The sequence below is a fragment of the Danio aesculapii genome, chromosome 16 (assembly GCF_903798145.1).
Source record: "Danio aesculapii chromosome 16, fDanAes4.1, whole genome shotgun sequence".
In the NCBI taxonomy this organism is placed as follows: domain Eukaryota; kingdom Metazoa; phylum Chordata; class Actinopteri; order Cypriniformes; family Danionidae; genus Danio; species Danio aesculapii.
The window spans coordinates 22,674,531-22,690,756 of record NC_079450.1 but is presented as its reverse complement, the minus strand read 5'-3'; the positions used below and the strand labels follow the sequence as shown (position 1 = coordinate 22,690,756).

General features: G+C 35.6%; 1 protein-coding gene across 1 annotated transcript in view; it reads right to left on the bottom strand.

Moving 5' to 3' along the window:
* Positions 1–15,700, bottom strand: part of rspo1 (R-spondin 1) — a 35,876-nt gene extending 20,176 nt beyond the window's left edge. Inside the window, exons 1-3 of the mRNA XM_056475771.1 lie at positions 15,242–15,700; positions 5,999–6,190; positions 984–1,124 (exon numbers count right to left, since the gene is read on the bottom strand). Of these exons, the coding sequence (XP_056331746.1) occupies positions 984–1,124; positions 5,999–6,190; positions 15,242–15,338 (430 nt within the window). The 5' untranslated portion in view covers positions 15,339–15,700. The remainder of the gene's footprint in view (positions 1–983; positions 1,125–5,998; positions 6,191–15,241) is intronic.
* Positions 15,701–16,226: the final 526 nt, after the last annotated feature.

Here is a 16,226-nt window from a genome sequence, read left to right as displayed (position 1 = left end):
CACAGTGTTGCTATGAGACACACAATTGTTCTGCTCCAGCCTTGTTTGGAATAATTTTTGGTTTGAGAAAATATTCAATATTATGTCTAAAAATCAGTGGATTGTCGATCAACTTAATCAGTTTTAATCTAACTGGAACTACACCAGCATTCTACTGAATATGTTCAATAATCTGAAATATTGCTATTGACATTACATTGTAAAAAGAGCTATGGAAAAAAAGTGACTTGAAAAACGCACAAATAACACAGCATAACAGAACTGAAGCTTCTCTCTCAATGACAGCAAAAGGCTGTAAAAGACTCATCTACACACTCCATGGTTCCATTGACGGTGAATACTTCAGGCAGAGTTAAACAGTTGTGTTTTACCTTTTTTAAGTCTATTAAGTCTATTTTTTAAGTTTATCTTAAGTTTATCTATACTGCAACAAATTCCCATGATTATTACACCCGAATGAGAATATAGTTCATAGCCATATTGACCTAGAAAATAGCATCTTTTCATTTTACATCAGGCTTAGTACTTGATGTAACTACAGAATTGTCAAGCCTCAAATAGAAAAAATATCAATACTTTTTATAAAATTTTTCGGGGAGAAATGCTAATGGTTTAATCCGATTCAATTATTTATGCTAAGCTAAGCTAAAAATGCTCTCGCAAGACCCAGAGATTGTCTAAATAGATTTATAGATGGTGAAACTCAACTGGTTAACTCTAGTAAGATAAGCCTATTTTTTAAAAGTGGAGTGTTCCTTTAACTAACATGAAAATAAGTAGCGCTTCCTTGACAAATACCACTGCTCTGCTGCTTGTCTGATATGCTGAATATGTTCGATAATCTTAAATATTGGTATTGACATAATCTACATTGTAAAATTTGCTACAGAAATAAAAGCGACTTGAAAAGGACACATATAATACAGCATAACAGAACTGAAGCTTCTCTCTCAATTACCATTAAAAGCCTGTTGGAGACTCACCTACACACTCCATGGTGCCATTGACGGTGAATCCTTCAGGACAGCTGGAGAAACATCGCCCTCTATGTGAGTACAGGCCCTCCTTACATTTTGTGCAAAAGTTTCGGCTAAAACATGCCTCACAGTTTTCTATTTTACATTCTGAAATAAAGAAAAAAAGACAGGTATATGATTTTTTTTTATCAATACACATTTCAAAGTGGACCAATCGGATCACCATTCAGTGACAAATTATTCTAGCATTGACAGATTCAAAAGTAGTCAGTGATATCACACCTCTGTCTTGTCACAAGTTTTCTGTGTACATCAAATTGGGGACAAATGTGGATTCCATCAGAATGAAAACCAGACACCTACAAAACCAAACTGATTGCACTTCCCAGTCCATAACGCTATTATATTCATTATCTCATTCTGATAAACAGTGCATGAAGCTCTTAATAATCCATCTCAGTCTCTTTCTTTACTAGAGAATAATCAGAAATGATTTACAGTGGGGTCCAGAAGTCTGAGATCGCTGCTCTAAAATCTGAAAATCATGTCAACCAAAAATGATTTAGTAGTTTACTGCAGTTATATACCAGCATTGAGCAAATATTGTAGTTTTTATTAATAAAAATAATCTATTGTTTTGTTTTGTTATTTATATTTTCATATTTGAATTTAAGTCTTAAAGGAACACTCCACTTTTTAGGAAATTTCTAGGAAGTCATCTAGTGTCAAACAGTTGAGTTTTACCTATTTTAAGTACATATGGCCTATCTTTAGGTCTATCAGGAGCACTTTTACCATTAAACAGCAACAAATTCCCATGATTATTACGCCAGAATGAGAGTATAGTTCCTAGCCATTTCCACCTGGAAAATAGCTGCTTTGTCGGCGTCAATAGCCTAGTGGTTAAGTGCGCCGACATATAGCACCATGGGGCTCACGGTGACTCAAGTTCGATTCCCTGCTCGAGTTACTTTGCCGACCCTTCCCCTCTCACTGCTCCCAATACTTTCCTGCCTGTAACCTTCACTGTCCTAGCCAAATTAAAGGTGAAAAACCCCTAAAAAAAAAGAAAATATCAGCTTTTAATTTATCGTAAAAGGGGTTGCACACCAGATGCGCTGCTCTGTGCCGCACCATGCAGCACCATACTATACATTTTAGAATTCTAAACAGATTTTTATCAGGGTACGTACACTGGCGCTGCAAGTCGGTGGCTGTCCCCGGCGCCCAGCTACGACTTAGGACACTGTTCATATTTCTGCCATGCCACAGAGCGCCATCTGAACAGTTTTATTTTAAAGAACATTTAAAATTTTCCAAATTGTCATAAATCCAATTGTCATATGCATGTCGCAGCCTGGCGCTGAGCGGCACATCTGGTGTGCGACTCGCTTGAGGCTTAGTACATATTCTAACTACAGAATATTTAAGCCAAATAGGAAAATTATCAAAAAAATTATTTTTTTTTTTTTTATTTTTTGTGAGAAATGCTAATGATCTAACCCGATTTAATGATTTATGCTAAGCTAAGCTAAGCTAAAATTGTTCCTGCCAGACCTAGAGATTGTCTAAATGGATTCAGAAATGGTGAAACTGAACTGTTAAACTCTAGTAAAATGAGCCTATTTAAAATAGTGGAGTGTTCCTTTAACTAAACATGAAAATAAGCAGTGCTTCCTTGACAACTTGCCGAATTAAAACTGATTGAAAATTCAATTTGAGGCCACTTGTCTTATATAAATTGTAATAAAATATTTAATATTCTAAAATGCATTATTTATTGTTATAAATGTGATCTTTCACAGTTTTCTGACTGACACAGGCTACACTAACCTAACCCTAAATCTTCCAAACTGCATTTAAAAACATGCAAAAATAAATATCCATAACACCCAAAACACTTTCATTCTCAGCACCACATGGATGTCTGATACACATCACGGTGCGCCAGCCAAAAGCAGAAGAGGGCCTAACAACATATTCAAGCCGTGTTTTCTGTTATAACCTCTGCTCTCAATTACTACTTTAAATGCCTGACAACTAAATTAGTAACGTTTGGAGCAAATTCTTTTGCACTCAAGCATTTACAAATGCACCCTTAATGCAAGACAAATGTTGTTAACAAGACATCATGGGGATTTGGAAAGGAATCAAATGCACGCAGCTGATTGAATAATTGCAGCGCGGCAGCCATTCAGGGACCGAGATGAAGGAGGGTTTCGCATGCACGGCCGTCTTTCAAAACACCACAAAAACACTGAGCAAATGAGAACGAAACAAAATGTTGACAGCGAGAGTCCGAATCTGAAGCCGACACCTGCAGACACGACATATTTTAATCTCAAGATGCGGATCATAAAAATACTTAGGCTAACAAGCGGACAGCTGCATGTGCTATTTCAAAGCAAACGTAAAGTATACAGTCAAAAGATGATAAATTAAAGGCTCCAGAGGGTTGTGAAATAAAAACAGCGCTCCGCTAATTTCTCACTTCCCTGGATGCTAACGTTGAAATTTCAGGTTATCTAGAAAGAAGGCTTAAATCAGAACCATCTGAGAGGTATTAGGCTGAATGATGCAAGAGTGTATCTTGGTAACAAAAGTATTTTCTTCCTATAACAAAATATAATGACTCCAAGCTGTGGCTCGCGCTAATTGGCTATCAAAACACGCTTGAAAAGGGAGCAGGACGTTCAATTTACAACTGGAAAAGCTTCAGCGGCTTGAAGTTAGAAATAAAAGTCAAATAAAGCCATTCATTTCCTCCCACAACAGGAGTAAACAGGTACCACCAATCAGTTTACGAGAGGTATTTCCTTGTTTATCCGCAGCTTTGGCACCATCACAGTAAAAACGCTCACGCACATGATGGAAACGCTTACAAAAAAACCTAGAGAGCACGCTGTTAAAACAAAGAGGGTGATTAAATGTAAATCCTCTTTATGTTTTCTGCGTAGGGTTTGCTAAGGAAGCTCGAAAAATATGGCCAGGATTGAACTACCGTGAACTCAGGCTACAATAATAACACAGACTTCCTAGAAGAAACAGGCAAACAGCAGAGTATTACCAATGTTTTGCTTCGTATTTCATCCCCCAGCCTTGTTTTTCACCCACAGAGTAAGAGAAAACAGATCACTGGCTCAGTGTTTGGCATCCATGGGTCACATGCGGGTAGTTTCGTGTCACTGGTGGGTTACAGCACTAATGAATGTGATCGTTGTGTAATTTATGTCTATCATCCAAATGGTGTTAAATGCGAGGAAAGTTGAAGTTAAAAGCTTGGGCAAATAGCCTAAAGGTTCGTTTACAGTATGTAGTTTTTCAGTGCCATTGATTTTTTTCATTTCTAAAGATGCGTGATTTTCTGTTCATTGAGAAAGTTGCAAATTTTTTATAACATACAAAGCTGTTTGTGATGAAGAGATACTGACTTTTTTTATTATCTACACTCACCGGCCACTTTATTAGGCACACCTGTCTAATTGCTTGTTAATGCAAATTTCTAATCAGCCAATCACACGGCAGCAACTTAATGCATTTAGGCAGGTAGACATGGTCAAGATGATCTGCTGCAAGTCAAACCAAGCATCAGAATGGGGAAGAAAGGTGATTTAACTGACTTTGAACGTGGCATGATTGTTGGTGTCAGACAGGCTGGTCTGAGTATTTCAGAAACTGCTGATCTACTGGGATTTTCACACACAACCATCTCTAGGGTTTACAGAGAATAGCCAGACTGGTTCTGATAGAAAGGCAACAGTAACTCAAATAACCACTCGTTACAACCGAGGAATTCAGAAGAGTGTCTTAGAATGCACAACACATCAAACCTTGAGGCGGATGGGCTACAGCAGAAGAAAACCACACCGGGTGCCACTCCTGTCAGCTAAGAACAGGAAACTGAGGCTACAACTCACACCAGCTAACCAAAATTGGACAACAGACGATTGGAAAAATGTTGCCTGGAATGAAGAGTCTTGATTTCTGCTGCAACTTTTTGATGGTAGGGTCAGAATTTGGCATCAACAACATGAAAGCATGGATCCATCCTGCCTTGTATCAACGGTTCAGGATGCTGGTGGTGTAATGGAGTGGGGATATTTTCTTGGCACACTTTGAGCCCATTAGTATCAATTGAGCATCGGGTCAACACCACAGACTACCTGAGTATTGTTGCTAACCATGTCCATCCCTTTGTGACCACAGTGTACCCATCTTCTGATGGCTACTTCCAGCAGGATAACACATCATGTCAAAGCGTGAATCATCTCAGACTGGTTTATTGAACATGACAATGAGTTCACTTTACTCCAATGGTTTCCGTGATCACCAGATCTTAATCCAATAGAGAACCTTTGGGATGTGGTGGAACGGGAGATTTGCATCATGAATGTGCAGCTAACAAATCTGCAGCAACTGTGTGATGCTATCATGTCAATATGGACCAAAATCTCTGAGGAATATTTCCAGTATCTTGTTGAATCTATGCCATGAAGGATTAAGGCAGTCCTAAAGGTATAAGAGCGTCCAACCCGGTGCTAGTAAGGTGTACCTAATAAAGTAGACGGTGAGTTAATACATGTAGCTATAGATCTGAATTCATCTACATATGCTATTTAAAATAGACTATAATATGGTGAAATATTAATACAGTGCTCTATTTTAATGTTTCCCTAATTATTTTATTTTTACTTGTTTTTTGATGTGAAGATATATATAGATGCAAATAAAGACATCTACACAGAGTAATCTACATTTTACTTTTTAAAAAGATATTAAAATGATTAAGTAAAAATGCATGAAAAAATAAAATAGTATAACTGTAAAAATCACTGTATTTATACTCTTACATATATTTAAAATATAATTTATTCACGTATAGTTAAAGCTGAATTTTTAGCATTCATAACTGCAGTCTTTAGTGTCACATGATCCTACAAATTCATTCAAATATACTGATTGGCACAGCTTATGTTACATACATACACATTTATAGTTTTGAAATTAGAGCATAGACTTACGTGTGCATTTGTTCATATCCCGATTTCGAATGCCATAATATCCAACAGGACATGCGGCCAGGCAAATGCCTATCTGACGGATGTCATTTCGCTCCAGTAAGATGAAGAGTCGGGGTCGGCATTTAAGACAGCCGTTGTACTCTGAGCAGTGCTCGCATCCATTCGAACATGATGGAGGAACTTCAGTGCTTACTGATGGAGGAAAGACAGATTAAGTGAGTGAGTGATTGAGTGTATAGGCAGCATTTGATTACAACTTATAAGACAATTCTGACAAACTGACAGAAACTGAACGAACAACCAGTGACCTTCACTTTGAGCTTACCACCATGACAGAAAGCGCTCAGCATAAATGACACCCCCCTCCCCCTCCCCCAAGATCCCTCTTTTTTTAATTAGTATTTTTTATAGGACATGTTACAATAATATATTTGGTCATATGCATTAGATTAGTCAGTACCAAAACAAAAATTAGAGCTAATTAACAGTTCAAAAATGAGTACACCCAAATTAATTAAGATAGATGGATAGAGGGAGTGAAGGACGCATGGACAGACAGACAGACAGACAGGCAGGCAGGCAGGCAGGCAGGCAGGCATACAGACAGACAGACAGACAGACAGACAGACAGACAGACAGACAGACAGACAGACAGACAGACAGACAGACAGACAGACAGACAGACAGACAGATAGATAGATAGATAGATAGATAGATAGATAGATAGATAGATAGATAGATAGATAGATAGATAGATAGATAGATAGATAGATAGATAGATAGATAGATAGATAGATAGATAGATTGAACAGACAGATAGACAAATAGATCCTTAGTCTGTGTTTGCAGCTCATGTGCACCAAGTACCCTTGTTCATTTCAGGCTGTTCATTTAAAACATTTGTGTGAAAATCTCATCGGAAGATGTCATGCTATTTCATACCGGACAATCAAAACTGGAGACATCACAGAGATTTGTGATGGTCCACAGGGCGAAAGGGGCTTAAAATGTCAGTCCAGGTCTCCCAAGTTGCTGACAAATGGTCAAATAAAATCAACAACAGATATCTAAGAAAGCTCACACATCCCGTTCCATGCTTTGCTTGTAACATCCAAAATATGTCTGCGTTTAAAGCCAAGATTAAATAAAAGATTACTCCAAAAGCATGTCAGAGTGCACATCCTGTTCCTGGTAGGCCGAATGGAGTCAAAACTGCAGTCATCTGCTTTAATTTATGAGTCTATGTGTGGAGCATCAGCTCTAAATATATATTCTCACAGGGCAATCAATCTCTACACTAAGTGTTAAAATGCTGTAAATAAGCAGCACGTACAGTAAGTGACGCAACCTAATGTACCAATGAATCTCTTATGTTGATCTTGTTCTTGGGAGGGGGGTTTAGAAAAAAAATAACAATTCATTTCTCATCCATCAACCAATTAAATTACAACAAAAGGGCATTAACAATATTAAGTTTTAGAAGAATAAGGAACCAAACACTCATCCACAAAAAACATCCTTAGAAGTGGATGGTTTTCAGAAGTAAGTGTGTTCTTAATGCGATCACTGCATTGCTCTCCACAGCTGAAAAAAATGAAAAGGTCCGTCAGCAGAAACAACAAAAATGAAACTGGAATTAAAAATGATAAACGTGAATAATTGTTTTGCACGGGTCTTTTGAGTGGTGGTTAGTCTGGACAAACATGCAGGGAAGTTGGTTAGGTTGCAGACTGTACTAACACTCCCTGCAGACACACACTAAAAAGACAACATTACTTCTTGACAGTGTTATATCATGATGACATTTTTCAAGAGGAGATTGCAGGAAGTGCTAGTAATAAATAAGACCTTTTAGTTCAATGTGAGATTTTTGTAGAACTTAAAATACCCCCAAAATGTCTCTCAAGTTAATACGTTAGAAAAAGAATCTAAAATGTCCCTTAATTGAAAAAAGTCATCTATGAGCATCAATAAATTTCATTTTAGACATATCAGTGGGCAAAAGTTTTAAAATGTTATTAATTGGATCGAAAATACAATAAACGGTGATATTAAAGGGATAGTTCACAAAAAAATGGGTTCATTTACTCACCTTTCATGTGTTCAAAACCTATTTGAGTTTCTTTGGTCTGTTGATATTTTTAATATTGCTATAGCGGGCACCCATTGAATTTCAATAGCCATTTGTTTTCTACAATGAAAATCGATGGGTGCTGGCAACCTACAATCCTCAAAATATCTTATTTTGTGTTCATCAGAGGAAAGGAACTCATAGAGATTTAAAACCTAACAAGACAGAACAAATTATGATTTTCATTTTTGGTTGAAATATCCTTTTGATAAATATAGTTTAAGGTAACACTTTAGAATAATGATCCATTAGTTAATGTGTTTATTAACATTAAGTAAGTATAAATAATCTTGTTAAGCATTAATAATCATAGTTCAACATTAACTAATGAAATAATTAAATCCAAAGCTATATTTGTTAACGTTAGCTAGTGCACCATAAGTTAACATGAGCTAACGTCATTCAACTTAAATAACATTAACTGACGTTAACAAACATCAAGAAATACCGTGATAAATGTACTACTAATAGTTTGTACATTTTAGTAAATACATTACCTTTAACTAATGGACTTTTATTAAGTGTTACCTGGTTTAATCTTAAAATAACATTTTCTTTGTGAACATATTAAAATAGGAACTAGGATTAATGACTGAGCACCAATACCTAGCCAACCTAGCCTTGGTAAATTCTTTCAAAATCAAAAGTTCTTTAAGTTTCCAAAGTTTTGGTCTAATATAGTGTAATCAAGCAGTCAGGTTTATTAAATCAGTATTAACTTAGATGAACTTATTTCTATTGTTTCCTTTGATTTATTTTTCTTATGTTAACATGTTCATTGTTTATACATTTGCATTCTTAATGTCTGTTATGGATTTTAAAGCTGTGGTTCTCAAAGTGGGGGTCACAGGACAATGACAGGGGGTTGCTTAGTGATTTCCAAAAGTTAAATACATTTTTTTAAACTATTAGAATGACCATATTTTAACCATAACCCACAGAAGATAAAAATACTAATTTTAGTAGTAAAAACAACAACATGCAAATGAAAAGCCATCAGCCTATAAATGATTTTTTTCATAGGATTGGTTTGTTTACGTTAGATTAACAACACAGCAATAGTGTCAGCTGCAGCAGATTAAAAATAAATACAGGCCACAACAGAACATTGAGAATGATCTCTGAGTGGCAGTCTCCAATATTAAACCAAGAATACACTTGTGCTGAAAACATTGTGTCCACCAGTCTCATTAGCTGAGGTTAATATTAAATTAAACAAATTAATAAATGACTATAAAAATGATATTTGTGTTGTCAATATGCTTGTGTTTATATAGGCTTATTGTTGTGTGCGCAACATTTTTATATTTGTAACCACCTCTAAGTAATTCAAGGGTTGTGAGTCACTGGCATTGTTATTGTAGGGATCACAGGCTGAAAGTTTGGGAACCCCTGGATTAAGTGATATTTTCATCTTTTTCAGGCTCTTTCCTAAAGATTTCTTAATCTGAATAATATTTTTTCCCTAAAACAAACAAGGAGAACTTATTTAACAAAAGAATTTGAAAGACAGCAGGAGGAACCGATTTACACAGAGTTTTTGCATTGATGCCACAGAAGAACCTTGTTTTTTCAAAGCAATTTTTAGTGAAGATTTTCTAAAAGATCAATATTTTTCATAGTTTGAAAACATTTCAATAGCCTAACCTTTCTGGAATATTCCATAGATCTTAAAAGTTCTTCAAAGAACCATTAATGTCAATAAACACTCCTCCCTGAACAATCAAAATTGTGATTTCATCCGTATGAAACAGATAAAATCATCTTTATCTTTCATTACCCTGGGAATCGTTAGGTGGATCCTTTACATTTTGAAGATGAACTACATTAAAATATTATTATTATTATCCCCTTTGGTAAAATATGCACATGAAATGGTTCACAATGACCTAAAATGCCCAGAAAATAGAAACTTGCATGTTGAAGATTTCTTGGAAAGCACAAATCAGAAACCATCACCACTTTGAGTACTGGGGAGCTACAATTCAGTCAACTAAATGTTTCACTTGTATATAATATAATTTTAAATATTTACTATGGTGGCTCAGTGCTTAGCACTGTTGCCTTATAGCAAGAAGGTCACTGGTTCAAGTCCCGGCTAGGTCAGTTGTCATTTTTGTGTGGAGTTTCCATGTTCTTCTTGTGTTCACTTGGGTTTCCTCCGGGTGCTCCGGTTTCCCCCACAGTCCAAGGACATGCACTATACATGAATTGAATAAACTAAATTGGCCGTAGTGTATGTGTGAATGCGAGAGTGTATGGGTGTTTCCCAGTGTTGGGTTGCAGCTGGAAGGGAATCTGCTGGGTAAAACATATGCTGGATAAGTCAGCGGTTTATTCCGCTGTGGCGACCCCTGATGAATAAAGGGACTAAGCCAAAAATGAATGAATGAAAATATTTCCCTAAAAAAAGGAATAGTAATAATGAATATTTTGTTACTAAACTTACACTTCCAAAATAAAGACAAGTACTTGTATAGCCTGTCTTATGTGTATAGTTAAGTATCTTATGTTAGTTATGCATAGGTTTGTTTTAAATAGCTCTTATGTCCAGTGTTGTGTTTGTATTTATGATTGGTCCAACGAGACACAACATTTCATTCCTCTGTATGTCCACACTTGTAGCGGAATGACAACAAAGCTTGACTTGACTTGATTTAAAACTTGCTGCCTTACATTTTTTTAGTTGAATCAAATGACCTTTTCTAATTATCTCAACTTACATCAATCAAACTGACTAAGCACATTAAGCTAAACTTTGCATGTTGACATAATAGAATTTGTTAACAATCATTACCATTTATTGAAACATAATTAACTTATTAAAATTAGTTAAACATATTTGTTGTCTTGATTTTTTTTTTTTGTTATTACATTTTTTGCAATGTACCAAACATTTGTTTATCACTTAATGGTATTTTTGTTGATTATGAATATGATATGTGTAAACGGGCTTCAACACATTGCACTGTAACAGGCAGCACCGTGATTAAGATGACAATAAAAATAAGCATTCTATCCTTTGTAACATTGTATTTTGTTTCATTATCTGCTGTTTTTGATTAATTTAATCTCTTTGCAATTGTTTGCTGCACCAAGGTTCGGATGTTTACACTTATACTTAAATGAACCACACTTTAACAATCACACCTAAGTTTGTTTCAATGGGCTATATGCACAGCTAGTGTTTTTCAGCCAACAATAAACTTCCAGTGAAAGTTAAATGTGACTATTTAAATTTTTTTACAGTATAGACATCATAATGTGATTAAAATACAATCAGTTAAATATACTTGAGCATTCATTTAGTTGTTCAACCATAAAACGAGATGATAGACCGTCAGTACCAGCAGGCTAGCGCAGAAACTCCATTCAAAATAGAGGTAAAATAATTTTTCAGATTTTAAAGAGATGGCAATGAAAAATGTCATTTAATGCAGTGCTTCTTGTCCGGTCTGAGAATCACTTTGTATAAAATATCTATTCGGCAGTGAAGAGCGCTTCTTTTTAAAGAAAACAGACCTTAAACATGGCGATTTTTGTAATGAAAAGCCGTTCAGCTGGCTAGCTGGAAATTAAGTCTGTGTGCATACCTGTGAGAAAGTGTGACAAATATGTGTGAACACACCCTAAATATAATTCAAATCATATGGATTGCATCAGACTTGCTTTCAGAGAATATCTTGGTATAATTAAATCTTCTTTATCGTATCGTCAAATCTATATATTTTTTTTACTTGTTTAAAGCATTAATCTAGCTAAATTTTGGTATGTTTATCCTGAAGGCAAGAAAAACGTATTTGCAAATGGGTAAGAAACTTAAAGATATATTCCCCATGTCTTATTGCTTACACAATTCTAAAAGCAAATTAATCTTGTTCAAAGAATAATTAAACATTTTTTCCTGAAAAAACGGACCTAAAATGCACAGACTAAAAATAATTTTTACATTATTATAATTTATTTCTTTTTGAAGCGTCAGGCACCGTGCCATAGAACGGATGTGGAGGCTGATATCATAATTTAAAATAGTTTACAGCGAACAAAAAGAAACACTTAGACACTATGAAATATCACATGTTTTGCTGGTGTGGTTTGGATATTTTAGAACGAAAGCAGGAAAGTATCAACAGGGACCAAAGTGTGAGCGCTGTTCAATCACTTGTACAATAACAGCTGTCAGAGATGTTTGCTTTCGTTTTGTTGATAAAAACCGCTGCAAAACTCCACTGTCAAGAAGCACTTGGTCAGATGAGCTTACATTGAGGTCAAGAAGCCTTAACAGATTGTGGAGCATCTGCAGATTTATTTCACCAAGGTACTCACTGTTTATTTCCCCACAGAAAGCTTTACTTTCTCATTGTGTTTTGATTTGTACTTCTAGGCTTCCTCGTGCTACTTGATTTCTTGCTTTAGTTACCTGCTGTGACTGTCAAAACACGATATATGCTCGTTTGGGTCCTTATAGTGTCTGGCAGGGGAATAAATGTTCGAGTTTTAATAGTATTGTCTCTGAGTGAAATAACAACAGTAGCAAATCCATGGCAGATGCATCTGTGTACATCTCTGCATTACATATATCTTCCTCTAGAGGAGGCTGTAAACACCTCAACATTACTGACACTAATCAATGAGCAAATCAAATAAATAATAATGAATAAAAGAGACAGTTTATGCAAAAATAAACATTTGCTCAATATTTACTCATCCTCACATGATTTAACACTTTTATTATTTGCATTTTTATGTTGAACACAAAAGAAGATACTTTGAAGAATGTTGGAAACCATTGACTTTCATTTTAGGAAAATGGAAGTGAATGGTTACTGGATTCCAACATTCTTCAAAATATCTTCTTTTGTGTTCAACATCTCAAATTACTTACACAATTCTAAAAGTAAATTTATCTTGCTTAAAGGATAATAAACTTTTTTCCTGTACACACCTCAACATTACTGGCACAAAATGTGCAATTCCCAATGAATAAAAGAGACAGTTCATGCAAAAATAAACATTTGCATTTTGAAGAATTTTGGAAACCATTGACTTTCATTGTAGTAAAATGGAAGTGAATGGTTACTGGTTTCCAACATTCTTAAAAATATCTTCTTTTGTGCTCAACATCAGAAATTGCTTACACAATCCTAAAAGTACATTTATCTTGCTTAAAGAATAATTAGACTTTTTTTCTTGTACACACCTCATCATTACTGGCACTCATCAATGCACAAATCCCAATGAATAAAAGAGACAGTTCACGCAGAAATGAACATTTGCTCAATATTTACTCATCCTCAAGTGATTTAACACCTTTATGAGTTGCGTTTTTCTGTTGAACACAAAAGAAGATGTTTTGAAGAATGTTGGAAACCATTGACTTTCATTGTATGAAAAATGGAAGTGAATAGTTACTGGTTTCCAACATTCTTTAAAATATCTTATTTTGTATTAAACATCAGAAAAAAAACACACAAATGTTTAAAACAAGCAAATTGTGAGCAAATGATTACAGATTTTTTTGTGAACTATCCCCTGAAATATTATTTAGCAATGCTTAATTTAATTTTTGGGGGGGTTGTGATAAGAAATTGATCAGATTATCAATATGATATATTTTTTGGCATCACAGCTTATGATGTATTCAATATTGAGCGAAACACAAATAAGCAATACTACACAAAATCAAAACAGACAACTTTCCAAAACATCCCCCTCACGAATCTCTCTTTTAAATTCATATTATTAATAGGAAGCTATGCAATATTATATCTGTGCATATACATTAGATAGGTCAGTACTGAAGCCAAATCTGGAGCTTATCTAACAAAATAACTTACGACAACGGTCCAAAAACTAGCACACCCAAATTTACATGTTACAGAAAAATATTAAATACAAATTTTAAAAAAGAAGAAAAACCAAGAGAAGCGAAACAACTGAAAAATTTTGTTGAAATTTTGTAGGTTGATTTTTTTTGCAACATTGTGCTTGAATTTAATTATATTATCTTTCAGTGTTTAAACATGTTTGTTCACTAAAATATTATTTTAATAAATATATCTGTTTAATAAATCTGTTTTGTTTAAATGCACCAAATACATTGCCTATATTCACAGAGAAATGGATAAAATATTAATTTTCAAAATGTGGTGTACTCAATTACTCTGAGCACTGTATATGTATATAAATATATTCATTAAAATAATTATGGGATGCATGCAAACACAAGGGAACTCATGCTAAATTTCACAGTAAAAAAATATTGCTATATATGAAGTACAGTATGAGTTTAGATGAAAAAACCTCTGAATGCTGTTTGATATTTTCAGAAATGTTACTTTTATAGTGGCAAATAAGTTCTTTCCATTGCCTTTAAAAAGAAATACTTGAACATAAACATAGGAGGCTGAGAAAAAGGCTCCTTGTAGGAGAAAATTTCAGATGGCATTTAGAGGTTTTTGCATCTGAACTCTTCATATGTAGATTGACTTTCACCCTTAAGTCTGAAAATATTCACTTATAATATATAATGGAAGTATATAACAGCGTATTCAATAGCTTGCAATATAATAGTTTACAAAAAAAGACTACTTAGTATGAACATAAATGAGTTCACACACACACACACACACACACACACACACACACACACACAAAAAAACGCTTTTCCTAAATTATTGCTCTTACTGTGAGATGATCACAAGCTCACACTTGACTTCAGTGTCTCTTCTCATAAATAACTGCTCTACTATCATGAGAAACGCACACAAAAAGTATAAAAAGGTTTTGAAGTCAAAAGATTAGCAAAAATAAAATGTGTTAGGCATTATAGTTAAGTATCATCTAATGGCTCAAAATTGGCCGCTCTTTAGGACATGACATGCTCATTTCCAATTTGCCTTAAAAAGAAAAGTTGCTATTAAAAGCAGCACAACCCCACATTTCAAAAAACACAAAAACCCCAAAAAGAACATTCCAAGCAAGTCAAACTCCCTTTAATGAGCCACAAATAATAGGAGCTACCATTTGAAAAGCTGCATTAGTTCTGAAGAAACAGTGAAATCCCAGCTATAATGAAGAAAAGTAATCAGAAAAGAAACATCAGCACTCACTCCGTCTCTGTCTTCTTGCTTTGGAGGCCTTGAGGTTATCGGCGTGACCCATGGAGCTGAGGAAGACCAGTGCCAGCGCCAGCAGTCCCAAATGCATAGTCCCTGGTGCCCAGTCACTGAGGACGCCCCTTTCACGCTGTGGCAGGTGGAACAAAGTCGACTACAGCCGCTCTCGGAGCCTTTGGCTGGAGGAGCCTTTGGCAAGTCCGGACATGTTTGGAGAGCAAACCATAGCACGATGAAGAAGATCAACTTTGGGAGATCTTATGTGCCCTTCAACCCATGAAGCCGAGGAGAGAAGCTGGCGGCGATCGAGTCCGGGAGATCCTACCGTGAGTGAGCAACCCAGCCCAGGAGCATGTGTCTTATTAGAGATGCTGGGAGGAAGAGGAGGGGGAGAGCTGAAAAAAACGAGATGGAGAGAGGTTCTGGACTCCTACGCGTGACAACGCATCTGTCAGTGCCAAGATCTGCAGCCGAGAGACAGAGGAAAAGGGGCGAGCGAGGGAAAGAGGGAGTTGGAGTGGGTGAATGGGGGGAGAAAAGCACAATGAGACATGTATATAAAATGGTACTTTGTTAAGTCAGCACGTCAAAAGAAAGCCCAGAGGGAAAGAGATGCAAGTTTTTCAAATTTGTGCACAAAAAAATTTGGCTTTTTACATTTTCTGTAAACTGTCATAAAATATTTTTTGGAATCAAGAAAAGAAAATAGCCGTACACTGGGCTTACATAAGCGCACTCTTTCATCTGTATCACTGCTCTTTCTCAGCAGAGTTCAGCATTTCTGCGCTCTAAATTCGCTCGATTGATTCATGGAAGTCTGGTTTGGAAGTTTAAACGTGGACACAATAGTTTGAGTAACATAAGCCCAAACTGCTATTTTGTCCGTTTAAACCACACATTCCTGCCATGCTTGTTTTTTCCTCGGCCAGATAGATTCATGAGCCTGGGAAGCAAACAAAATCTTTCATTTTTTTTTTCT